The sequence below is a fragment of the Rhopalosiphum maidis genome, chromosome 1 (genome assembly GCF_003676215.2).
Source record: "Rhopalosiphum maidis isolate BTI-1 chromosome 1, ASM367621v3, whole genome shotgun sequence".
NCBI lineage: Eukaryota > Metazoa > Arthropoda > Insecta > Hemiptera > Aphididae > Rhopalosiphum > Rhopalosiphum maidis.
This window is the reverse complement of record NC_040877.1, coordinates 83,954,402-83,981,915: the sequence shown is the minus strand read 5'-3', so window position 1 is coordinate 83,981,915 and position 27,514 is coordinate 83,954,402. Positions and strand designations below refer to the sequence as shown.

General features: G+C 26.8%; 1 protein-coding gene across 1 annotated transcript; it reads right to left on the bottom strand.

The window, feature by feature from the left end:
* Positions 1 to 3,095: 3,095 nt before the first annotated feature.
* On the bottom strand, positions 3,096 to 24,162 carry LOC113555661 (dynein heavy chain 7, axonemal-like). The gene is made up of 41 exons (XM_026960143.1): positions 23,887 to 24,162; positions 23,610 to 23,813; positions 22,683 to 22,972; positions 22,497 to 22,619; positions 22,286 to 22,439; positions 20,622 to 21,285; positions 20,436 to 20,551; positions 20,088 to 20,366; positions 19,800 to 20,030; positions 19,064 to 19,229; positions 18,854 to 18,999; positions 18,523 to 18,771; positions 16,954 to 17,286; positions 16,675 to 16,854; positions 16,469 to 16,600; positions 15,960 to 16,388; positions 15,442 to 15,890; positions 15,226 to 15,373; positions 14,802 to 15,014; positions 14,429 to 14,743; positions 14,252 to 14,368; positions 14,042 to 14,182; positions 13,825 to 13,983; positions 13,469 to 13,698; positions 12,436 to 13,412; positions 12,143 to 12,371; positions 11,910 to 12,063; positions 10,837 to 10,970; positions 10,570 to 10,761; positions 9,799 to 10,204; positions 9,185 to 9,367; positions 8,908 to 9,091; positions 8,673 to 8,824; positions 8,438 to 8,587; positions 7,644 to 7,795; positions 7,194 to 7,570; positions 6,960 to 7,126; positions 5,613 to 5,850; positions 5,129 to 5,280; positions 4,631 to 4,768; positions 3,096 to 3,449 (listed from the first exon to the last, which is right to left on the bottom strand). The coding sequence occupies exons 1-41, from the start codon at positions 24,154 to 24,156 to the stop codon at positions 3,096 to 3,098; spliced, it is 10,077 nt and encodes a 3,358-aa protein (XP_026815944.1). The 5' UTR covers positions 24,157 to 24,162.
* Positions 24,163 to 27,514: the final 3,352 nt, after the last annotated feature.

The following is a 27,514-nucleotide window of genomic DNA, read 5'->3' as shown; positions in this document are numbered from 1 at the left end:
TTCATGTATAATACATTATAATGAAGTTACATCGTTTAGATAAACGTCAGCCTAATTCGCAATTCGCATATTGATTAGTTTTCCGGAGAAACAAAAACGTTTCATTAATTAAAAAAAAAAACATTCGAGACTTATGTTTATCTCTTTGATAATTTTAATAAATAATAATAATTTTCTGGAAATGATGATTAAAAATTATTCGTTGGGTACAAAACTTATAAAATTTCTCATTAATTGTTATTTCTCAATAAATTAAAAATTATTGAAAATCTATTGTCATAACATTTTTGATAATCGTTTAAAGTTCGAATTCTGACAAAATTCATAAAAAGGTGAATATTAGCAAATTATTTTGTAGTTAAAAATTCTTAAAACTTTTGTTTTTATATCCAAGGTTGGAAAATATAATACAAGATTCTTCAAAAGCAGCTCACAATTTCACAGGGAAATCATAAAATTTGTGACATTTACGAAAGTAATTATTTTTTATAAACATTTTATGTACAAAATTGAATAAATTTATAAATACATAATGATGTTAATATTATTTTGTTATAATTTAAAAACATTATTCGTGGGAATTTAAAACTTATAATATATTATATTATAAATTTTACTATTTGCAATTACATTTTTGATTTCTTTCAAGGTATTACTATCTATTTATACTAAGAACATATTTGTTCTATTTATAGTATTTACAAAGGTTTGTTATTAAATGTTGAGTTATATTAATTCAAATAATATAGTATAATTTGTATAAATATAATAAATGCAATATTTCCAGAAAAAAATTATATGAAACTATTGAAAATAATGTAATACTAAAAGTAAAACGAATGTCCTTTTAATAGCTATCTGCCTGCCTATATCAAAAAATAAATGATAAAATAATATACTTGGTGATATAGACTTACAGACCGTCTCCGCTCAGTCATTTTTGTATGCAATGATATATCATTGAATTCAAATTTAACACATCCATAATAGTGACCCACTCGAGTACTCGACACCTAATGTTCAACAGAGTACCTAGTATCCACTTACCAACCTTTTTTTATTGAAAAACTTGATGCTGAGCACTAGAACATATAGCATTTTGTTGCCAGATATTTTTTTAGAGGGGAGTATACTTAACCACTTGACTTAATAATTCTATTAAATTATTTTTACATTCTCGATCTATTTTACAAATGTATGTTTTATAAGTTTATAAAAAGCCATTATACAGCTAGGAAGTAGACATTTATATTATAGTTATGTATGTGAATGAAGGATGAACTATTTATTTCTATGAAAATGAAATTGTAATTGTTTTGTTTTAAAACTTTTTTTTTGTGTAGTACAAATAATATATTATTTTATAATACATCAGTACGTTTTGTAATTTACATTTTTATGTTTGTATAAATATTTCATGTAATATTACAATTTACAATACGCGGAATAAATTAAATATGTGGATAACAGTTGAGCAGTAAGCACTCGTTCTACTCATATTGAAGATAATGTACGTACTTGGTGGTATAATATTAATGTGATGGTAATGGAATAAACATTTTGTAAATTGTAATTTTGTAATATGTAATTACCTATTCAAAGTTAAGCGTCTTATTTTAACAAATATTGATAGATTATTATTATGCACTATAAATATTTTAATATAATAATTTTACATTATAATTAATACATAATGTTTTTATTCAAAATTAATAATTCAAAACGACATAAAAATAACTTTGGAAACTAAAAAAAAAATTATTCTTAGGCAAATTAATTTCGTTTATCGTCATTCTGATTTGTATTTTGTCACATAATTTTGTCCTTCATTATACTATTTATTTCTTTTGTTAAAAATCATTTAATTATGTTTCATGCAAAAATTGCTGTGTATACAGAATCCAAATGCTACACTTCACAAAATGTCTATATTGACTTATATATTTAAAAGTTTAATTAAATAAATAATCGTTTAATTTAATAAAAAACATAAAATAATATACTGTAATGTGCACAGTCCACAATGTGTCTATTATCTATAATATGGAGAAGTGGTCGAAATAGATGTCGTTATTTTTATTTATAGGGTGATAATTCAATCAAATGATTCAAAATGAATTTAAAATTGCGTGTTTGGAAACTAGAAAATATGTATACGTGATACACCCTAAAATAATATCGTAATAGTATGTGTATATTGTATAATGTATATACATTGGACATTTAAACCGATTATTTATTTATCCACTTGGATCTGAGACGATTCGATTAAATAATGTCTTTTAAAATAAATATAACAACAATTCACATTAGAGCAGTCCCACAAACCTCAATTTTATTCCATATATTAAACATATTATTATAAACCTTGAAAACTATTTTACATCAAACAATTCAAATACGTATAAATAATTCATAAATATGTGATATTTTTGTCAAGTATATTTATTTTTATCTGCTTGTTATATAAATATATTATATACCTGTGATATGAGAGGGAAGTTCGAAGTTAGAATGTCACTTTTTGTTAATTTTTGAATGACTATGTTGACATTACGTTTAAAAAAACATCAGTGGACGCAGAATAAAAATAGTTTAAAATTGGAATTATGGATCGTTATGATCTATTGATGTGTAGGGGTATGAAATTATAATTATGTGCTAATAATTTATCGAGAATAGGAGACAACCACAATAGTAGTAATGAGATTTTTATGTGTACCTAATGTTTTAATGACACTGGACCAATCATTGGAAATAATGAGATCAGTCGCATTGTGTGTGTGTGTTGGGGGGGGAGGAATTTTCTTACTTTTAGTTTATTTATCAATTATTATTAATTCCATAGGAGTCCATAGGACCTTCACACTTTTATATAAATCTGTTAGGTATATAAAATATAAAACTTAAATTACATTATAGAACTAGTGTCGATAATAAATTGACTAAACAATCATTTCAAAGTCACGGCTTGGTGAATCGGAAATTAGCCACGCGTTACAATATTATATACTGCTATCAAAATGTTAGATATATTTATATTGTAGTATAATAATTATTATTGTGTTCTCGTGAGACATCATTCGTTTGGGTGGTTATTGGGACAATTGACAAAGAAGAGCGACGCCCCTCATGGTCCAGTGTTCGGGTGATCCGTCAATGGGCACAGACATGGCGATCACGAAATTAGTAGAATGTCCGGTGGTAGACAACGTGCCTCTCCGCTCAGCCGTCTTGTACATCGGACACATATACACTGCGATGGGTCTTGCGATGGACCTCGTTGACGGCAGCAAGTGGATCAATGGCATGGCGCAGAACAGCTGTTTCGGTTTCGATTCCTTCAACACAGCCTTCCGGTCGCTCCACCGGGCACCATCCAAGTATAGACCGTACACATAAACACCGTCAACGGGCTCAACGTCTGTCGCCATGGATTTTTTCAATATCTACAGTTCAATAATATATCATTATTCGTTATCTATATTATTTATTTATAATACAACAAGGTGGATATAGATCATTTATTAAAGGGTGAGGGACTGAGGGCGATGTGTGGATGTAATTCCCACCTTTGAGAATTGTTTTTTTTACAATAATAAAATCGTCGAATTTGAACTAAATAAAATAAAAACAATTATATAAATCAATAGTCGTAGGTATTAAACATTTTTAATATACAATATATTATACAACTACCATAATTGCGGACTAGAAAAATTCTCGACCTAAATATCGACCGAATATCTCTTAAATTGTATACTATTTTGGTTATATTATCCATCTAGTCATTAGTATTGCAAATTCTTTGTCATTATTTCTTATTTTATTAAATTGATTTCAAATGACTCTATTTTTGAAAGTTGTTGTACACCATATATTATAGGTAGGTAAGGTATATAAGTACAGTACTGTATAGTTTCTTGAGCAGTCATTATTTTAAAAATGTTGTGGTGTTATATTATACTATTATTGTCTTAATATCACGATAATATCTGATGGACTAACTATTGAAACTAACCAACTATTGAATATAACTTCAAATTGTCCTAATTTTCTCTAGTATATGCATTAACGTTACATTTAAACATAAATTAAAACGTACAATGCAACTATGAAATAATAGTTTATATAGGAAATAGTTATGTAACTGCAGATGTATTTACTATTTTATAATTGTGGTTTTCTTAAAATGGCGTTTCTACTTTTTTTTTTTACTGTGACAGATGTTTCTGTAAATTCATTTTATTTTTAATCATGGGTGGACTGATTATTTACGTATTTTTCAAATGTTTTTTTTAGTGAACATAGTAATTTGTTTAATATTATATATCGTTGAAAGCTGTTATTATTCAGTTTAAAATATTTAGTTAATATATCTTGTATAACAATTTTGTTAGAATCATATTAATAAAAAGAAAAAGAAAAATATATATAGAATAGTTTTATGTTAATATATTGTGGTTATTGTATAACATATATATGTGCTCATGTGTAGTGTACCTACAGGTTTATATTTATAAAAGTTCTTTAACATTTACTTACCTTATTTAGAAAAGTAATAGATATACTATACACTTCAATTACTATAAAATATTATTTAATTTATTTAGTTAATAAAACGACATACTTTATAATCAAATGTCAGTAAATCGATCGGTATCTTATACTTTCTGGCAAAATTTTGTTGCGTCCCGGTTAAAAACGCTTGCGTGAAATAAAATCCGGACAACCAGAACAATTTTGGAGCATCATTATCGTACCATTTCTAAATATTTTAACGAATAATACTATTATTACCAATCTGAACAACAATAATAATGTGTTATTTATAATTCGAATTTTAAGTACTTAGATATTATGTAGGCGCATAAAATCAAGTCTGATTTTTTAATCTTATATTTAGATTTGATGGAATGTAAGTCATACAGAGATAAATTAATTGATAATTAATGAAATCGTAATATTTTAAATTGTTTAAATGTAGATTCAATTATTAGACCTAATACTTTAGATTGATCGAGACTTTTCATTCTATGTTTAAAATTTATGATTTTACAAAGTTGATTTTTAACTGATTTATTGTTAAGAAATAAAATGTATACTATATAAAAGCTAATAATCTAACTTGCAAAAATGCCATTCTTTGTAAGAAATCTTTCACATAACTCCCCAATGGTTTTAAAGATGGATAGGAATTTCTTGCCCAAGTTGACGGAAGTTTTCCGTTTATGATACTCTGACACAGTTCTTCCAGTTCATTAGATATTGGTATTAGACCTGATAAAAAAAAATTTATACATAATATATTATTATTATTTATGAAGTCAAAGTTGAATATTTTGTTTTGTTTCAAAATAGGTACCTATCTACCAATTTTTTATGCGCGTGTTCACAGAAATATTGATACAATACGAGTAAATTATTATTTTATTATGTTTAATAAAGAAGATGTAAGTATATAAATATTATAGTTTGATGAATATCATAAATAATTATCAACAGATCGGTAATTAGAATATGTTTTTACGGTACGATATTTCAATTTTTTAAGTACCTACTAAAAGTTCTTGTCTATCTTAAATGTTGATTTAATTAACATCGTTACATACCTTTGATAGCTTTTTGAACATTAATTAGACTTGAACTTATTACATTCAAAAGATTATTGAACCGTCCCATTTCTTGAACCAAAACTGTGTTCATAGACTGATTGTAGCTAGTAGGGTATTTTTCCAAGGCAAGGACTGTATCGAAAGGAATCGGAAGTTTATTTAGAACGTCTACAGCAAATATAATGATAAGTTCTTCTGACGATACTCCTTTTCCTTCCTTTGAACTTGCCATATTCTAGATTTTGTATGCATTTTAACAAATATATATGCTATACTAATATTATTGTGTAATACTACTAATACTTAATAGTTAATGATTAAAATATAATATGCGATATTTTTACGTTATTATCTTCATAATAATATTTTGATTAAAAAAAATAATATGGAATATTAAAATAAAGTTATAGATTTAATAATTTAAAAATTTAAAAAAAAATCATTACATTAAAAATTACTAAAGAATTAGGTAAATGTTTTTTTAGAAGAAAATATATTATTACAATTTTACATTAAATTTTGTTATTATGAAGAATTTCACTATAAATATTAACATAATTATCTATTGCATGTTATTTTTGGAGCTTTCACCAATATTTTGTCCATAGTACATAAGTTCTAAGTACAGTCGGTGGGCATTCTAACATACCGATCGTCACAAATACGCTACAATACAGTACGTTTGACGTATGGGGGTCATTACAATGGAGCGTCTAACCTCCCGCCGACTCTGCGAGCTGGAGTTATGTGTTACTGGTTGCAATGAGGCGTACAACACGTGTAAACTTGTCCAATCGATCTATTTTTGGTGACCTTATGATGCGCATTCGGTAATAACGACAAATAATTATTACAACATAATGTTTCTTAAATTCACGTAAAAATATCAAATGCCGTGATAAACTAAAACTAATATAAGCTAAGTGGTTATAAATTATATCCAATCGAGGAAGCAGCAGTAGGATCAAAAGAAGATAAACCACGAGACACGACAACCGCCGCCGAAGCCAACAATCGACGTCAGGCGTTTTTGCGCGACATCAGACTTTCTACAGTGCGTCGCCGCCGGGTGTTTCTAATGTTTATATGCGGTACTGGGCCTTCCCCGGTATCTCCCCACGCAAAGTTGGGTTTTTCCAAACTCTTTCCTTGTTACTAACGTGAGAGATGATAGAGCGCCTATAAATACGAATACGAAGCGCAAAACCAGTGAGTACAAGCGTGGTCATACAAGGACTAACATCCACTATCAACGGAAAATGAACTGACAGAATCGAATTAATTATAGTCCATTCAGAACGTAAGAGCTCACTGGAACAATAAATTGGTATACAAAGTACATACCTGAGTACTGAGAACAGAAGTAAGTAGAATGTCACTTTCTTGTTGTTCTTTAATGAGATCTGCGTTCTCGTTCATACCAAATATGCTAGGCCGAGTAATTGAAGGTAGATCTTGAATGTAATCAACGAACTGGTCGTATTTTTTAAAATTTGGGCAATAGTAAGTTCCTAATTACATATAATAATGAGTTTATTGTGACGTGTGAACCATATCTATTATTTATCTTAAATTTACCAGATTTATCAAATCTATAATTTTTGTATTTGACAATTTCTTGCGTATAGAACTTGTTTAAAAACGTATTTAGACATCTACGGTCCCAGTCATCAGTTACACGACCACCGTAGTTGCATTCACCGGTTAGATAACGCAAAGCTTCAAATTGAATTCTTGAATATTCATTAAGGAAGTTTTGTAACTGAACGACGCTAATTCTGAGGTCAGTTTCGTTAAATTCGTATGGTCGATTCCATCCGATTGGACCAAAATGACGTCGTTCTTGTATTAGAGCATGAAAAAAGCATAGCCCGAAAAGCATTTTCTTAAAATGACTACCTTGTTTACAGCCTTCAAAGAATTCTTCGTTTACAATAGGATCACTTGTAAATGATCTAATCCAAATGGTAGGTAGTCTTTAATGAGGTATGCAGTTTCTTAAATCGATTTAATAAAATATATAAATACCTGTAAAGGTTAGCTCGAAGTCCTTTTGGTGGTTCATTTGTAATTTTTATACTATTTTGTAAAACCGAAACAGGAAAGTACTCCACGGGATATGACGTCAACCAAAGTCTAAACTCAGGATGAGTGTGGTCACCATTGAAGCTTTCGCATATCTAAAAAAATAAAATATGCTACAATTTTTTATAATCAAATATATTTTATCTTTTATTTTAATAAACTGATATTTTGTTTGAAAAGTTACAAATAATAATTTATAATTAATACAAAGTTAAGAAAATAGGTTTCTGATGTTCACTTTATTGATCGACGCATTTTTAAGTTTTTGATTTTAACTGATTTTGTGTTTTTTAAGTTACGGATGACAAGTCCTCTATGTTAATTCTAATCTATCTACTCCATCTTACAAACTAAATGTTGGAATTCCATTTTCTAAATATAATGTTAGCCTGATAGACATTGGGAGTGGTATTCGATTCACTAATACACCACAGAATATCTAAGCCCATATAATTTGTTTAAAGTTGTATTGGATATTTTTTTATTTATTTGAATATAATATATTCTCCATTAGATATATGCATATTACATGTTATACACATTTGTATTAAATCCCATAATATGTAAAATGTAGATGTTATATACTCAAATTACTCATGCCTATTAATAAATACATATTAAAAGTGTAATTTTAAACTAAAATGGTTTTCTTAAAATACGAAACGTTTTTTTTATTTTATGAAGCCTTGAAAATTATAAAATATAAATTAAATATAATATGAAGTTAAACCGTGTACCATTTCAAGTTGTGACATCCAACTTTTAGCTAAATGACAATTTTGTAACAATACCCAGTTACCCATTCTTGTAGCTTCAGTTATAAGTCTTGAGGCTATTGGTCCTTGTCCTTGACCTAATGATAAAGCCGATAAACGGGTAGAAAATCCCTAAGTAAAAACAAAGAAAACTTTATACAAATGTTTAAAGTTATTCAACATATACTATAATGTAATGTAATGCATAGAAAAATACCAGTTTCTCTGAAAATTTTAGCAACATTGCTGTTGGATCTGCTCCAGGTGTCAAAACAAAAACTAATGGAGTCAAACAATTGGAGTCATTAAAAATTGTTGGTAAATCAAATGGTAGGGGAACTATGAATTTATGATCCAATACTGATTCGTCTGTTATAAAGTACGTAGATTATATCAAATAATTAGAATACCAATTAGTATTCATAATTCATAATACATAATAATTTTCTTACTAGCAACAAAATGTTGAATAGCCGGTATAATTTTATCATATCGAAGTAAGCGTAATATGAGACATTTTTGAAAATAGTTTAGATGTTTATCCCATGGATCAGGAAATGTTTCTAAATGTGGTTCCAATGAATCATAAATTTCTTTCCATTTGCTTGTGTTGGTTTCGAAATTCACTTTTATATTCTTAATAAAAAGTTTGTTTTTTTAGTGCGTTATATTTAAAAAATATATGCTGGTATGATTAAATGTTAAAAATAAAAATGTATAAAATAGAACCTTGAATTTAGGAAGATTTTCAAGTCTACATAATTCGTCCCAGCTTTTATTTTGTAGCCAACTAATCTGATTTTTAAACGGATTATCTAAACTAATTCCACCAGTAAGGAAGAATATCCATTCATCTGTATTAAATTCTTCAGATAAATTAATTGCCATAATCAACGATAGTAATAATTTGTCCTAACAGAATAGGTAAGTGATTATTAAAAAATAAAAAAATAAAAAATAAATATAAATATAAAAAAAAAAAATATTATTATTATTATTATTATTATATACCTAGTAGAAACACAAATTAATCTTTCTTTCTTTCATTTTATCACAATTTATATCTAAATATATATTATTTGTAAAATTTAATTTTAACAACATTTTATTCATTAAATTTTAAAATGTTTATACTTATATATAATAATATATAATATATATTGTATTATATTTTATATAATAATAATAAAATATTATATTTGTACAAAAATGTTTAAAGTATTTTATTAATTTTAGATTATAATTCCTCATTAAATAAAAAAATTGTTTAAAAATGACTTTTCATTTGATTTTATATCATTGGTTAAAATCAAAACACCTATTTAATAATCGGTAAAAATTACTTTTTCAAATAAACTTCTGCATATGTTAACGTACAAGGAATATGTAAAATATTTAATCAATTCATTTGTTCGATCTTCAATGTTTAAACGCTTAGGGCTATTTTTTATAGCTACACTGAATAATTGTATAAACCATGCTAGAGAATATTGATACATGGGATCAATATTTGCCAATGTATCTATAGTAAAAAATAATTTTGTTGAATGTGTGGCAACAATACGATATTGTTGCCTTGTCTTATCTATTATTCGTTCAGTGATTTCAGATTCTGCTTGTTTTTCTTTTATTTCGGTTGCCAAAACTTTTGAAGAACTTAATATATTTACAGCACCTTCGTCTTCCAAAATATTTCCTTCAGTAGAGCTCAGGACTTGCAATATCTTATCTTCAATATCTTTTAATGATCTAAAAAATGTTTTATTTTTTAAGATTTATTAATTAAAGTGGACTAGATTCTTAAAACTGAGTAATGGAATATTATCGCTGATTTTCTAATGTATAATATAATTTGTAATTCATACATTGCACATAAGCTAATTTTAATATTCTTTAATTTTTGATAAAATTAAAAATAATGAAAATACGTATAACTGTAATATATTAATTATTTTTATAATATCTTAGTTATTTCTAATCATTTTATAAATTTGTTGAAATCATAATATTTAATGAGAAACATTTTATAGTTTTATACCATACGTGAACATTAAACATTTCCGTGAACAATTAATTTATTGATCGATTTAAAAATTATGAATATTTTTATTTACTTGGCATTTTTAGCACCTTGGATGATTAATTCATTCTTCACAGTTTCTAAATCAGGTCTATCTTTAGCCACTACTTCACCTAGCAATTGATCTTCTAGACCAATAGGTGTTATCATAAAATTTAATAATACTACTTTTACAGCTACTTCTGGTAAGTAATGTGGATTTTTAAGTTTAGTTGTTATATAAAACCTTAAAAGACATACAATGATTAAACAAACAATTATATATATATTACCACGGAATCATGAGAGTCGATATTTATACCTGAAATTGTGATTATATTCAATGACCGAATCGCCTAATGTTAAGCAATAAGTTCCACCAGTTAAAAATATCTGTGTTAATAACACAGGGTCTAATATAGGATCTAATTCTTCATAAATGTTTTCTAATAAAACCTAAAATGTATTAGATTTAAAAATATTTTTTTGATATTATACATTTTTTATACTTGAATAAAAGTAACTGATTTATTATGCTCTACAAATAAGATGTGTAGAGTGTTCTAAAGAGGAGTTCAGCATGATAAAGATGAAATATTGAGATAGTATAGTACAAGGAATGTCAGTGAAGGAAGATATTGTAGGAGGTAGGGTTATGAATGGATATTAAGAAAACGATAAGACTGTATGAGAAGGTACACGGAGGTTATGGTTTTAGAAAGAGTAATGTGAAAGGGAAATAGTACTAGATTTTGATATGGATAATGGACATATAACAATTATTATCAATTCATTCTAATACAATGGAGCTATAGGTAAAGAGAAAAGCATTAAGTAACTGGGCGTAGCGTAATTAGGAAGCTGAAAAATAAGAAACTGATGAACTCCAAATGTTGTTTTTATATGTTTAGTCGTATGTTACAATGCAAAGATTGAGTAGTATTGTAGTCATTAAGAAAAAAAAAATATTGAGTGTTAAGTAAATACATCATAAACATTTGTGTATTATTTGGGAGGAAGCAATCAAGAAATAGGTCAAATAATTGTATATGATTGGGTGATAATCTAGTGACATTAATAAGTTTATGTACTTAGATTTGGTTGTACAAAATAATGGAAGTTTAGAGAGTGACGTAAGAAATACAATTATGTGTGTATAGATTAACTGAAGAGAAAGACCAGGTATTTTGTGAAATAGGAGGATGCTGTTGAGTTAAAAAAGTAGAGGTAACTTAAAAACAGTAAGAGGGCTATGGTGAAAAAAAAGAGAGGAAGAGGAAGACCGAAAAAGATATCAATTTACAGTAAATAAAAATAGAGGTGTAGTGTAAGGGTGGTCGACCTTAAATAAACGAGAAAAAATAATAAAAAGCAAAGAAGAAATTTATTTTATACTGGTTGACCACTGGTGATGGCATGCTCCAAGATCGTAATGTAGTTGGGTGAACTGAAGCGTATTGTGTTCAAAGAATTTTCCATTTCCATTTTCTTGATCCATTTATTGGCCTGTCCCTGGGGATCAATCATTAAAGCCGACCGTCTAGCATTCCTAAAGGAAAATAATTAGAATTTATAACACTCGAAAGTTTAGTTTCAGTTTTTTGTATCGAACAATGTTATTATCTTACATGACAATAATACCATTATCTATAGAAAATAAATCCGTTGGCAATCCAGCCACATTCCAAGCTCTAATTACGACTGGCTGTCCAAGTATTGCACTTAATTGAAAATCTTTAGAACATATGATTTCATTTTCGCTGATTTTTTTTACCCAATCTTTGATCTGCCGGCTTCTGTAGTCCATTGTGAATGGACCTAAGTATGCAATAATACCGGAACTTATTAACAAATCACCTGTAACGAAACATATTTATTTATTTTTATACTAATCAAACATTATAAAATTATGTTAACATACCCGTAAGGTTTAAATATCTTTCCCCGAGATTTATAGCCATTTGCCCCCATCGTTGTTTTTCCCCTCCTAAACCACCTATTAAATTTTCAGCTCGTATCATTTTTGTTTGAACTTCATCAGCATTATTTTGTAACTTTGTCATTTTTCGTTCATTTTCTTCGAGGGTATCTTGCACAACTTTTAGTTTCATTTCGACTTCGGCAAGCTGTGAACGTTTTTCTTTAAGTTCACCCATTGCATTGTTATACATGGCTTCTGATTCAGCTAAAGCAATTCTTTTTGGTCTTATTTCTTTTGCCACTTTGTCATAACTAGACATTGCTTTAATCCATTTGCATAAACCTTCTGCAGCGTTTGAAGCTTTTTTAATTTTTTTTGGATCAAAATCTGGGTTTGCCACATATTTTTCATTGATTACTTTCATTACTGCACTTGGTATATTATCCTTATCAAAATTAATGAGATGCTCTAAAAATTTCATGTCGTTAAGTAATTTTTTTGATGGCCCCCAATAGTCTTCCACCATTTTTCCAGTAGATGGGTCAGGAATTTTGTCAGGTTTTATTTCCTTTATAGTACAAATACTTTCCATGACTAATTTAACCGCATTAGGAGGATTTTTCATGGATTTTACAAATGTAATATCTCCAGGAGTTAATGTGTTTAATGCAGCAAGAGCAGCATTCAATACAGGTTTTGCAGCTTCCATATGAGCTTCACATTCATCCTTTATTTCCTGTGCTTCAGCTGCAGTTATTTGTGCATTTTTTTCATCTATTTCAATGTTTTCTTTCACTTTTGATATTTCTATATTTTCTATTTCTATTTTCTGCATGATTATTTTAACCTTTTTTGAAGCAGCTATAATTTCAGGTTCTAAATACTTTAGTTCTTTTTGCAAAATTCCTATATCGTCAGCTGCGTTCTGCAACCTTTCTAATCCAACTTCGTACCGACGTTTTGCAGTTATTATTTCTCTGTTAAATAATACTTTATAAATTACTATAATATTGTTTTAAAACTGTTAACTTACAGTCGTTTTTTACTTAAAACATCTTTAAATGTGTTAATCATTTCTAAGTAAGAAGTAGGCGTTACGTAAGTTCTACGTTGCAATTTAGCATTAAATTCTATAGATAAATCTATAGTTGTCAAATGGAATTGTTGACACATTTCAATACTAACATTACGCTCATGATCTGTTAATTCAACGTCACTTAAAAATGTTTTTGCAACAGCTATTAAAGCATCTGATGGCCAAGTCTATAATGAAATGAATAATTTTTAACACTAAAATCATTTTTAATTATACATGTATAAATAAAACATTTTAAATAAAAATAATAAAGTTAACTAGTATAACCGTATATGCTTATCTTTGTTATTCACCTGAAACCAGTCGATAGTACAACATTGTACAAGTGATGGAAATTGTCTAATTCTTGTTCGGAGGCCATTGCCAATTGGACTAAATGCTAACGATACGTGCAGTTGGTCTCTCACAGTTTGAATAAATAAATTAAATAAACCAGTTATACTTCCATCAGTCTAATTAAGTGCAAACTTTTCATTATAAATTCATTATTTAATTAAAATGTTTAATTACTTGTAATGTTTTGTCACGTTGTTTATCTAGCTCACGCATTTTATCACAGATCTCTATTTTTTCATCCATTACAAATAGATTTGGTATTTCTCCAGAATTTAGTAAATTATTTATGTCTTCAACCATTCCTTCATCTTTTATCTATACCATATCATTTTTTTATGTATACCTATAGTCTATATGTATTATATTTTATTATAATTTGTTTACTTCTGAGTCCGTAAACAGGAATATAACATTTTGATTGAACGCAATAGTAGCTTGTTTAAATATATTTTTCAAATCCTCATGCCATTCATTTACTCCATATAAGCGAGTCATTTTTATCTAAGTATAATAATATCATATTTGAATGAAGAAGAAGCTTTTCGTTTTTATTTTTAATACCTGAAACAGTTCATATTGTGAAATATGTGCAGCTAATCTTGTTAACGACTGGCGTCCCGATCCTCCTAAACCAATAAGTAAAGCATGTCCTCGTGGTTGATTCATTATGCGACAAATCCGAGATAGATGTTCGAGAGCAAATCTAAAGAGCACTAAATGCATAGGTTTTTTGCTGATTTGATTGAATTCATTGAGGAATTCTTCAACAGTCAATCGAAGGCTGTCTAAATCACGGATTTCCTTATAGTTTCTATCTTGGGAATGTGGATCAGAAAAGTCACAATAAATCAATTGACGCAATTCATTTTGAGTCACCTAATTATTGATAAAAAAAAAAAATTAAATTTGTAAAGTTATTTGATTAATATTTTACTATTTTTTTCTCCGTCATGATAAGATGAATAAACATTTGATTTAAGTCTTCTTCTAGGAATTCTTTACAGACAAGACGTAAATTGTCAAAAAACCATTCACGATCAGACTCATCTACTAAACGGTCATAGTATACTCTAAGTATTTCATGTACCCAAAGGCGTTTTATGGAAATTACATCGGTAATAGTATCAGGAACAGAAAACATAATTCCCTAATGGAAAATAAATTTAATTAAAAAAAAAATTTAATTTAAAATATGAACACCCTTACATCGATTGCACTCATTTATGTAGATATAATCTAAATTATACATTTTACTTATATTAATTTATCTACTAAATGTTGTACAAGTTAAATTTATACATTTTTTTATTGTTATTATAAATTATATATTTTTTAATGATGTTACAAATTATATTTACTTGTATGACTTTAGAAAAATCTCTTAAATTGAATAAGTAATGCGATTTAGCCGGAGTTGGCATTAAATATCCGATGCTTTTTTTATGTACCTCCAATGTTGAATTAATTAACTGATCAACAGATGAATAAAACTTTTTGGCAAAACCTCTATACAAAAATTCCAAATTTGTTATGAAAACGATTAAAATGTATTCTAATATTAAAAATTACTAAACTTGTTTTCTAAATGCCAAACTAAAATTTTGCTAAATATTGAAACCATAGTAATATCGTCAAATTCGTTTGTTACGATTATGTTAAAATGTCGACTAAACCTAGGAGTCACGGTATTTCCTGATGACGGAGGACCCATCGCACATAATATTAGAACATCTTGAAGGTGTATGGCCTCTAATTCTTTACGATCGTACCATGGAAATTTATCCATACATTGTCGTAATAGCTCGATAGGTGGTTGAGCGCCATAGTATTCTTTTAGTGGCATACTCAAATCGTCGATAAATATTATACACTTAGTACCAATTGGAGGTCCAAACACACCACGTCTTCTCTTTAAAAGTTTGCTCATAATTATGTCCTGTGTAATATTTGATGAAGTCTGCGCGGAAAAATTAATACACGAGGAGCTGTTGAATTCTTTGTCGATTTTTGTAAAGATGTAATTCTATAATAGAAAAAGTGTAAATATTATTTTAAATATGATTATTGCCGAGATGCCAGAGCTGCATCATACCATAGTGTAAGCTGATTTTCCTGTTCCAGTTTTACCTACCATCAATATAGGTTTATTATTTTCTAATAACATTGACATTAGTGCATGATTTCTTATTGTATCTACTGTCGGAACTATAATTTCATTGAAAGGGATGTCTTGCGGTATAGGTGGTTCATCTTCTATATAATCTGTCCACAGTTTCCATACTCCTTTTCCTTTTTTGTTCAGAACATATCTATAGTCGAAAACTAAACCATTTTTGGGAATTAAATTCGTATATGGTTTATCTGGTGACGGACATAATTCAAGTGGTATATTTAATGCATAAGCGACTTTTTTAGGAAATTTTTTTTCTAACAATGCTCGAAATAAGAGATTAAATTTTATTCGGCTTTTTGTATCTAATGCAGCTCCCATTGACCATATACAAGAAAAGAAACATATACACTGTAGAAAAATAAAGTTAGATACAATAATATTAATTATATTAGTTTGGAAATAAAATATAATATTCAATTATAATATACTTCTATTTGAGATCTCATATCAACCTCTGAGATTGTTTTTAAATGTTCTTCTTCATAGTATGGTTTCAAATATGTATCACACATATTTGTTAGTGATCTAACCAAGTTCAAATCACTAGTAGGAAACACTTCCTACAGTACAGTAAATTGAAATAACAAACATTTTTTTACTTATCTATTATAATATTATATGATACGTTATTTACGTTAATATTACAACGTCTTAACATGAACAATATTGATCGAGTGAATCGTAAGATATGTTTATGTAATGCTTCTTTGTGTTTCGAGGGTAAGTAAGGAGACAATTGGTTTATCCACGAAGTTACTAAACATTCCCAGCCCAAGGAAACTGGTTCCATATAAATCATACCACATCTTGAAACCTTAAATGATAAATATATGTAAATATTGTAGGTAAGATAATAAAAAAAAAAAAAAAAAAAAAAAATTATAATAAATTTAAATAAGTATCATTCGATTACCGTAGCTGGTGATGCAACATCCAAGTCCATAGGTTCGAAAATCAAATTAGTTGTGTTCGCAAGTTGTATAATTTCTCCAGATATCAAACATAGTTTTTTGTTATCGTCCAATACTGTATTCATACTTTCAATCCAGATGGCATCTACTGGACCATCAAAAATCAACCATTTTCTATCGAGAGTAGTTGAAGATGCAAATTTTCTGAATCCAACGGCTAAAATTCCGTCTGACCATTCGTGTGACGTTAGATCAAACTGACCATAAAGTTGACCCAATGTTATAGATTTGGGGTTTATTACCATAATTTCTACTTTGTGTTCATTCATTAATTTCTTTCAATGAAAAAAATAGTTGTTTATAATAAATTGTTAATAATTTTATAAAAAAATTCTTATTTTATGAAAGTGGTCTACATGATAAAATTAGATATGAATTTAACAGAAAAAAAAACATGAAAAGTTAGTGAATGTTTGAAATTATATTTTTTCATTAAGTCGTATTTTTATTTCATTTTAACCTGCTGATTTAAAAACATTTTTGTATTTTATTTAATCTCCATAAAATGTTATTACCTATTTAAATCACAGTAAATTATCATCCATATTTAATTAACGAATCACCTTTTAAAATTATTTTTTATTTATTTAATATCTTTACTTTTTTTTTCTACAACGAGATGAAAATATTAAGTTATAATATGTAATATATAGTCTGAATTATAATAGAATAGATATAGTGCAGGAGTCACCAATTAATATTTTACATTAGGAATATGAAAATTTTTCGTGGATCATCGAAATTCTAAATACATATAATAACACATATATTATTATATGTTGTCGTAATATAATATGTTATTTATTTTTTATTTGCGGGCCGGATAAAATTGGGCCGCCATTTCGTGACCCCAGATAAAGTGAGAAAAAATACGCTTGAATGATTTATATAAGGTATCAGTGGGCAATAAGCTATTGATTAACTATGAACATTTTAGTAAAAGTTGAATTAAATTTGGTTATTATTAGGGAATCATTTAATTCATGCATATAATTTTACTATTTTCAAATGTTTCACTAAATTGTGTAATTATGGGTTTAACATTTTAGTTACCTATTCAATTTCATTTGAACAAAAGGCTTATTACTTATAAGCAATAAAGATTAAATGAGCAGTAGTGCACCAAAATTTCAGAATGTCTTATTTAATGTTAAAATTTCTATAACAGATATTTAAATATCTGAAAATTTGAGTAGGTTTATGTCAACTATACACAAAAGCTGGTGTTTACTGATTCGATCCAATGGTTATAATTTATGGTTTATAAATTATAAGTTATGGAAAAATATTTAAATAATGAAATATGTGAGCGAAGACTCCAGATATCGAATACTGGGGACGTGATTTTGCCCTTGGATCAATATACTTTCGATAGATAAGTACCTAGTTCGTTCGGTGTGTCATTAGAAAAGTATTGATTGGCACAAACGAGAAAGTGCTTTTAGTACACAAATATGTCAGATTAAAAAAAAATAACTTAAGTTTAAGAGTATTAAAATGATTATATTTACTTTAGTTTCAATGATTTTCAATGCACCACTGAGTACTTTATAGGCTGATGTTTTACCACTAAACGGCAAACCCACAATCATAAATCCATGTCTAACGATCATCATTTCATATATTTGTTGAATTTTTTCCATAAAAAACGGGGTACTTTGTAGATTCATTATTTTACAGTGTTCTTTTATAGCGGCGTTTAGAATTTGATAATCTGGCGTTGGCAATTCAATTCCGGGGAACAAATCTGAAGTTAATCCCTATAAGTATGAGCGATTTATGATGTTATTATTATTATCTAGATTAATAATTGTATTCGATCTAAAATAAAAATGATCTTACTTTGAACAATGGAATATCATGTTTAAGAAACTTTGGTAAATTAACGTCATTTATAGAACGCAACATGAGTATATTTTCATCTTCTTCCGGGTATTTTAATTTTAGATTTCCGGCTGCTGTCAACACCGTTTTGACCGCTCTCATTCCTATGTAGGATATATTTTATATAATTATAAATTTCAGTTTTATAAGCATTGGATCTATTTTTACCGTAATCATAATGGTTTTGAGATGAAAGCTGTTCGGAACATAATTTATATGTTGCTACTATTTTTACTGACAATGCACGAGCTAAGCTAAATCCTTGGGAATACAAAACTATTTCAGATATCAAAGCATAATCGGGTACCATCATTGCTACTGAACGAAATAAAGCCTGAAAAAAAAATCAAAATATATTTAAATAAATAATAACCATTTCTGATAAATCATTAACACATATTTTAAAAATAACATTACGTATATTAAGGAGAAATAGTATTTTAAGATTAAGATTAGATAATAATAATAAAATAAATAACGTACATTTCACCAGCCCCACAAGTTGGAAAATCGTTGTTTATTTTTCCCCATTAATTACTGTGGAATTTGTGTGAATTTGTGCGAATATTTTCAGAACGTAATTACTGAGGTTGAGGGGTTGTGCACAAATATTAATTTTGGTCACATAAATTCACACTAATCGTGCACTAATTTTTGGTAAAAAAAATCTAAGAAAGTTGGTTTTTTATACTTAGGGAACCAGGGAACATTTCTCAAGCCTCCTACAACAAAGCTTTTTTGAATTTATCCTGTATCTTTGATCGCACAAATTCACACAAATTTCACACTAATTAATGGCGAAAAATAATCAACGATTTTTAACTTGGGGGGGACTGGTGAAATATACGTAATTAATATACATAATAAATTATAATACTTTTTATGTTTTATATTTCTCAATTACTTTCAAATTATCTGGTAGTTCTGAACGTCCAGCATAACCTGGGTTCATGGTTATAAATATAGCACAAGTATTATCCAATGTTAAATTTGACCCTTCAAAAAATATTTTAATCAATCCAGCCTGTACACCTCGTTGAATAGTCAATATTTGTTGTGCAACTACAGATAAGACTTCTAAATCTATGCGATTAAATTCGTCGAAACATGCCCATGCACCACATGACAATAAACCCTATAAATGATAAGCGCCTATTAGATTGGTATCAAGAAGTTAGTATTAGAATTTAACTTTGAAAAATTTCCCAAGACCAATATAGTCCATACTATCTGAACAATTGAAAACAACACATTGTTTAGCTATCGCTTTTGCCAAGTCTTTGGTAGTTTCTGTTTTTCCTGTTCCAGCTGGTCCTTCCGGCGCTCCGCCCAAATTTAATTGAAGAGCGCAAAACAATGTTCGATAACAACGGTCAGTAAGTGGAGTAATAACTAATCTTGCTGAATTACCTAAGTATTCATAACCATAATTTAATGATGCATTTATCATAGAGGTAAATAAATTCTCTTCCTGAAAATAAAATATTTTTTAAATCAATTTGTTTTTGTTAGCATACATTATTTATAATACTATATTTACAATCCAATAATATCGTAATTGACTAATCCATCCAAAATCATTCGTTTTACGAATATTTTTGTTTGCCAAGTCATCAACAACATCTCTAGCATGAACGTCGATTACAATCAATGCTCCTGTTATAGTGTGTATAATTTGTTTTAGTTAAATAAGTAATATATTATAATTTAATAAAATAAAACTAACCTAACGTTAATCGTGTTTGAACTGATAATACACCACGAACCAATTTAACAATTTTATCAATCTGTCTATTACACTTATTTAGATATAGTGAAAGACCTTCAGGATGTTGTTTAATTGCTTGAGTCATCTCAACAGTCCAATATGTACATGAAACAGCTAAGACTGCTTGTCCGGGCCATTGCATTACCCATTCATGTCGAACGGTATTTTGATAAGCTGATAAAGCTTTTCCGATTACTTCACGTACGGTAGTCTTCATTGATAGTTCTAAGTCTAACAGCCATTTCTCAACTTGACCTCTAGCTTTGGTTGTATTAATTGTTAATGATAAATTTACGATTTCTGCTTCACTAGATACCATAGATATAACATCTAGTTTTTCAGTAAAAATAAGTGTAGCAATTCCTTCGAAACATTTTTTTAGATGTGGCTGTACTCTCTTAGGATCTTTTGTTTCTGATATGATTTCAAGAAGTTCATCATTTGATAAAAAGAACAATCTTGGAAAATAAAGTCGTTTTGTTTCTAGATAATTATTTAAACCTTTTTGTACCAAATCTAGAAGCATATAACTTTTTTTTAAATGTTGTAAGATGTTTCCTATATTAACCGTTTGTAAAATATTCATTGTTTTATTAATATCTTTCATCAAATCTCTCCAAATCTAAAAAAATGTGAAGATTTCAAATTTTAAATATTTAAATTTTAACATGTTATGATGAAAAAAGAATCATCATTTCAAAGTAGGGTTGGCACGAAAAATAACAGCCCGAAAAAAACCGGGCTGCTTTTCTGGATAAAAAAAAAATTCACTTTTTTTTTAACTTAAGTTATTTTTTAGAAAAATTTACCATTTAGGTAAAATTTATTTTTCCAATTAAAGTATTAAACTGATTTGAAAAAAAAATTAATTATTATTATTTTAATTATTAAGTACAATTAAAAGTATAAAATAGAAAAAATTACATCTCAACGGTCATTAGAAATGTAAACAATTTTTTATTTTTAATAAAGTATTAGCATTAATAATTAAATTTATATTTACTTTTCCTGTAAAAACTTCATGAATAATTAAAAAAATAACAATTAACTATGTTATTTAAAAAAAATCTGTTTTTTTCAGATGGGTTTTTTACTTTTACAATAAAATCTACCGGGTTTTTTGGGGTTTTTTTGAAAAAACCTGAAAAAACCCAACCATTTTGAAAAAAAGCCCTGATTTTTGCCAATCCTATTTCAAAGCAGCTGGTTAAGTAAGTATTTTTAAAATTAAATATTACGAAGTTTTTATGATTGATAATATTTTTCTTTTAATATAAATGCAAAAGATCATTTAAAATTTTAAAATTGATTAGTGTTTTTTTAATTTTAAATGATTAAACTTAAACGAAATTCAGAACACAATTAAAGATAGTAAATATTTAAATTCTAAAAAAATGTTTAATAAATAAAATATATTTCACAATAATTGAAAAATTTTAATTTAAAATACGATTTCTTGCACATTTTTGCATCTTATTAATAACGCCTCTGAAGAAAATTTATGATGACGTGAATATAAGAGTATACAATATACATACTACATAAATAACATATACCTATATAAATTTTATATTTAAAAATTCTCCTTATAATTAATAATAAATAATTTATAGTACTTTTACCTTATCAACTGCATTAAATTTTTGTGATTCATCTGGCATCTGTCTCTGTATATCTGGAGATGAAAAAATTGATTCCAAGTACATCCATGTAATTTGAACTTTGACCAATAATTCTATTATTTCATTTAGAGAAACAATTTTAGCTTCCCATTCTCTAAAATAAAAATGTATCATATTATATTGTTCAATAATGTAAATTAAAATAAAATACAATATTTTTGTTTCAAAAGGTTTAACAAATGGAGAAGATTTCATTGCAGTTGTTTTTAATATGTGATCATCGAGCAATAATTGTACATCATCAATGCCTGATAAAATATATGTTCCTGAATCCCTAGAACATAAAATTAAATTATCGCCGTTCTATAATTTAACTTTTAAATTGTGTTTATTATACTTGTAGTCTAATATGGTAAAGTTTAAATCTTTCCATTCATCCACCATAGTATTTAGTCTCTTTTCCAAATTATTTTCTTTAGAAGCTCCATCGCTGATTATTTCAAACTGAGGTACAAATTTACCAAGATTGAGATTTAAAACTTTTGATAGTGTTAGATTTTGATCCGGAAACATTACAAAACCAACTATATTTGAAATTTCTTGCCAATGACGGCGTTTAAGACCTAAATTTCCCAATGTTAATATTTCTGGAATTCTTTTTTTAAATGTTTCGATCGATGATCGCACCTGTATACATTATATTATTATGTTTAACAATTTAACATGTGCATTATGTACTTATTTGGTTTACTTGTATGTTTATTATATAAAAACTAGTTTAATGATGTTTATATTTTTAAAAACTCTATAGTCTAATTTAATAGTCAAATATAAAATAAATAATATTTGTGTTGATTTAACGATGATATTTAAAATTTAAGCAAGATACTTCGGAAAAGGTTAATATCTATGGGATTGAGTAAAAATTTATATTTTTATGTTTATTACATGCTACGATTTATTTCTTATTATTTATACTTTCAATAAACAAAGTAACTTGGTAAATATGTATATAATAAACTTTGACTTTCATGAGTGTTAAAAAAAATTTGTTGTAGGTTAGCGACATATGTTAAAATTAAAATTAAATTAAATACAACTTAAAATAAAAATTTTTACTGATTCAATAAGGCAATTTCGACTTTAAAATATCTAAACTATTTACAATAAAATAAAACTTTGTTACAAACATTGACTGATCAAATAAGGAGGTTTTGATTTTTATATGATTGGAATATTTTTAACTACTGTATTCAAACCTAATAATGTTGTCTTAAAACAAAATTAATCATTATAATTATACGAAACGATTTTTTGTAATCACCGTAGTCGCAATAGCTAATGGTGCAGGGATTTTCATAAACGTTCGTTCAAGTTTTGTTAGGTTACGATAGTAGTTGGTCACATTTTGATCGATCTGCTCGGGATCGTATGTACCAATAGTTGCATTCATCCAGTTTTCATAATTTACTATAAACTCTGAACAGTTATCATAAAGCAGTTTGTAAGGCGCTAAAGAATCTGAAATCTTAAACACACACTCGCTGCTGTAATACGTCATTCGTATAACAATTATTTCTACGCAATTTAGGTATATTTACCGATTTTCGAAGTGGATATACACTTTCGTTCATCTGAAAGTATTTTTCTTGTTTGTTAAAATCATCAATTGTTTCCAAAGCTTCCGTTAATTTATCATCCAAGTTTTGAGATTTTTCTGCGTATATTTGTATATCATTTATGTCCCCTAATTGTCGAAAATCATCTATTTCCAATTTATAGATGTTCAGATCATCATTGAACTTTTTAATACGCGCCTGTAGTACTTCTTTAAATTGTTTCGTTTTATTTAAAACCATTTTAGAATTCATAGAAATTATATCGTTAATATATTTGGCCCAGCGGAATGTACTAGTCTTTTCTTTCATCTCTTCCTTCGTAAATTCTATGAAGTCCATCAGAAATATATCGCATGATAACACTTCGATGGTTTGTTTTGATAATTTAGGTAAGATATTGTCTCTAGTATCAGCAACAAAAGCAATAAGTTTTATAAGCTCATCGGTATTTTTTGGTGGTGTTAATATTACTTCAATAAAATATGAGTATTGTTCATTTAATCTAAAATAATTATTGTAACAAATAATTGTATTAGTATGACTATAATATGTATTCAATTTAATTTAAATTTTACTTTTTTCCAATAACTAAATAAGCAGACTTCATATGAGCAATAATATTATTCTTATACGTGTTTCCTTGTTTGTATAAACTATTGATTATTTCAGTGAAATCGATTTCAAATATCCCTATACTTGCTATTGGGAGTATGTCAATCAATATTTTCGTAGAAATTTCATGATATTTAATTATTGCATGTTTATATTCTTCAAAAGTATGGATTTTGGACAAAAATATTTCCACTTCCTTTTCGGCTTTTCCGTTGATTAAATAAAGGTATTTTACGACTTTTTCTTTATATACTTTTCTCTGTTTCCAACAATTATCCAAGTATGATTTTAGATTTTTAATATTCTCACAAATAATTTCACAATCTAAATCAACCTGAGTTATAAAAACTATAATGAATTATTGTTTTTATTAATAAAGTTATTCGAGAATTTAGCGTTGACTGATTAGACGCTAATGATCTAGAACTAACTTTTTTAGTTATTTTGATGTAAAATAATATTAATTATACTTACTTCCAAAAATGGAGTTGTATGATATTCTCCATATAATAAATGTTCAATACGTAATAAATTTAATGACATTTCTTTTATATTTTCATATATTGATGTAATAAAATCATGTAAACGACCATACGACGGCAGATATTTTAAAGAATTGTTTCTATATACCAAACTTGTCTTAAAAACTGGATGTTTCTTTTCAACCCAATAGTAATTATGAAATAAAAATTTCGTAAAATTATTCAAAAAATAAAAAACTGTACAAATCTTAAAGTTAAATATTTCAAGTGCTAATACTGACTATTTATTGAAATACAGTTAGTTCCGCTTAATGTGATCACTGGTTTATAGAATCAACCGTTTAGTGGAATCAAAATTGAAAATCCCAAACCAATTCTTATGTTACTAATGTTAAATTAACCTTTTTTTAGAATCACCAAGTACCGGATAATTGAATAATTTTTAAGAGCATTCTTATCGTTTTAATGGTATTTCAAACCATCACTAAAAAGAAACAAGAATTGTTTTGAAAAAGTTAAAAGGAATGATCTGAACCAATGTGATCACATTAAGCAGAACTCATTGTACAAATGTATATTAAATGGTAATTATTTTCAATTATTATTAAATTTTAAATAATAAAAACAGTAATATTTTAAAATTAAAAGTATTTTGTAAAAATTAAAATTTATTATCAATAAAAAATGAATCTAATTTCACTATTTTAAGTATATAACATGTAATATAATAAAATGGTTGTACAAATTAATAAATTTATTTGTTAAAAATTTGCATAAAATAAAATATGAATTTTTGGTACTTTCAAATTATCTTTGTTTAGTATCACGCAATAATTTACTTTTATTTCCATTGTTTTGAATTTATTGAAATAGGAATAATTATTTTTTCATTCATTATACTGTTTGTAATATGTATTTAATATATTTAAAATAAAAAGGAATACATCACATTTTAAATATCTTAATTAAATTAAAATTAGTTTAAGGGTTTACCTTTGAATATTTGATAACTGTAATTTTACTATAGATTATTAATTGATAGAATAACATTTTGAATTAATAAATTATAATAATAAATAATCCCATTTACTTATTTTTTCATTAGTAAATAAATACATTTGTATTGATTTAAAATTTTTATAGACATACAAAATAATTATTCAATAGTTGTAAAATAAATAATAGTAATTTACATTTCATTGCCGTCGTGCAAAAAGTGCACTTCTTTTATGTATAACAATGTAATATGAAATAAACTACTTTATATAAATAATACATAATAATATTATCATTACAGAAACTTTTGTGTATAGGAATAAATGATACACAATACTTTAAAATAAATAATAAATATAATAATATTTTTATACTTATGTGTATAACAATGTTACATTTGGCCATATTATTATTACACATTTTTACACGACGGCGATGACATTTTTTGTCAATACTGTATTGTATAAAAACTATCTAAGCTCACTTGGTAATATTGAAAAAACTGATAAAATAAGTATCAAATATACATGGACAATTTTCCCGCGTAAAAAAAATAATTTAAACACTTAGTCAAAATACAACAGCCCATAATGTGGTATATATTTAGAATTTCTACTTGGTCATTTTTTGCACTTAGACACTTTTTGCACCAGGGCAATGATTTATTAAAATATAAGCATAAATTATCAATAAATTATTTTATTTTTATATATTACCGTATGGTCAGTCATAAATTCCGTATATTCCGTAATAGTCTTTTGTATAATATATTTGTAATAAATTTGCATGACGTAAGCAATAAAATTAAAAAAAGTTGACTGATTTTGTTTGCTTTTCGCAGTTGGTAATTTTGTAATGTATTTTTTCTAAAAAAAAAAAATTACAAATTAAATTTAACAAGTAAAATAGTTAAATTAAAAACCTAACTTGTTGAAATAATTGTTTCACACGATGAAACCATTCATTTCTCATAGCATCGTTGACAACTTTTAACTTCGCCAACATATAACTTATAAACTCTGTTATATTATAATGTATATGTTCTTGACTTAAATCATCAGCATTTAAGAAAGTTATATATCTGTAACGAGAAGGTTTTAAATTGAACACAGTTGAATCTTAAAAGGACTATTTATTAATATAGACTGTATAATATGTTAGATTTTGATAGTATGTTAGCCTAGTGAATTTAATGAATTTGTATCTAATAATTTTTTTATTAGTTATGTCAATTAAAAAATACTATTAATATAATATTATTTGATTTGCAATAAAAGAAAGTTATTGATTTTTTTTTATTTTAATAAAATACAATTAAAATTTGTACAACAATTTTATGAATATTTAAAGTCATGTAAAGTAAGTTTTTTCAAATGGCATTACAGTAATAACACTACAAAATACGAGACAATGATGTGTTTTTAATCATTTAAGAACGTTGTAAACAACTAATATATGTATATGATCATATATATTTATATAAATATTCATGAAATACTTATGTTATTATTAAAAAAATA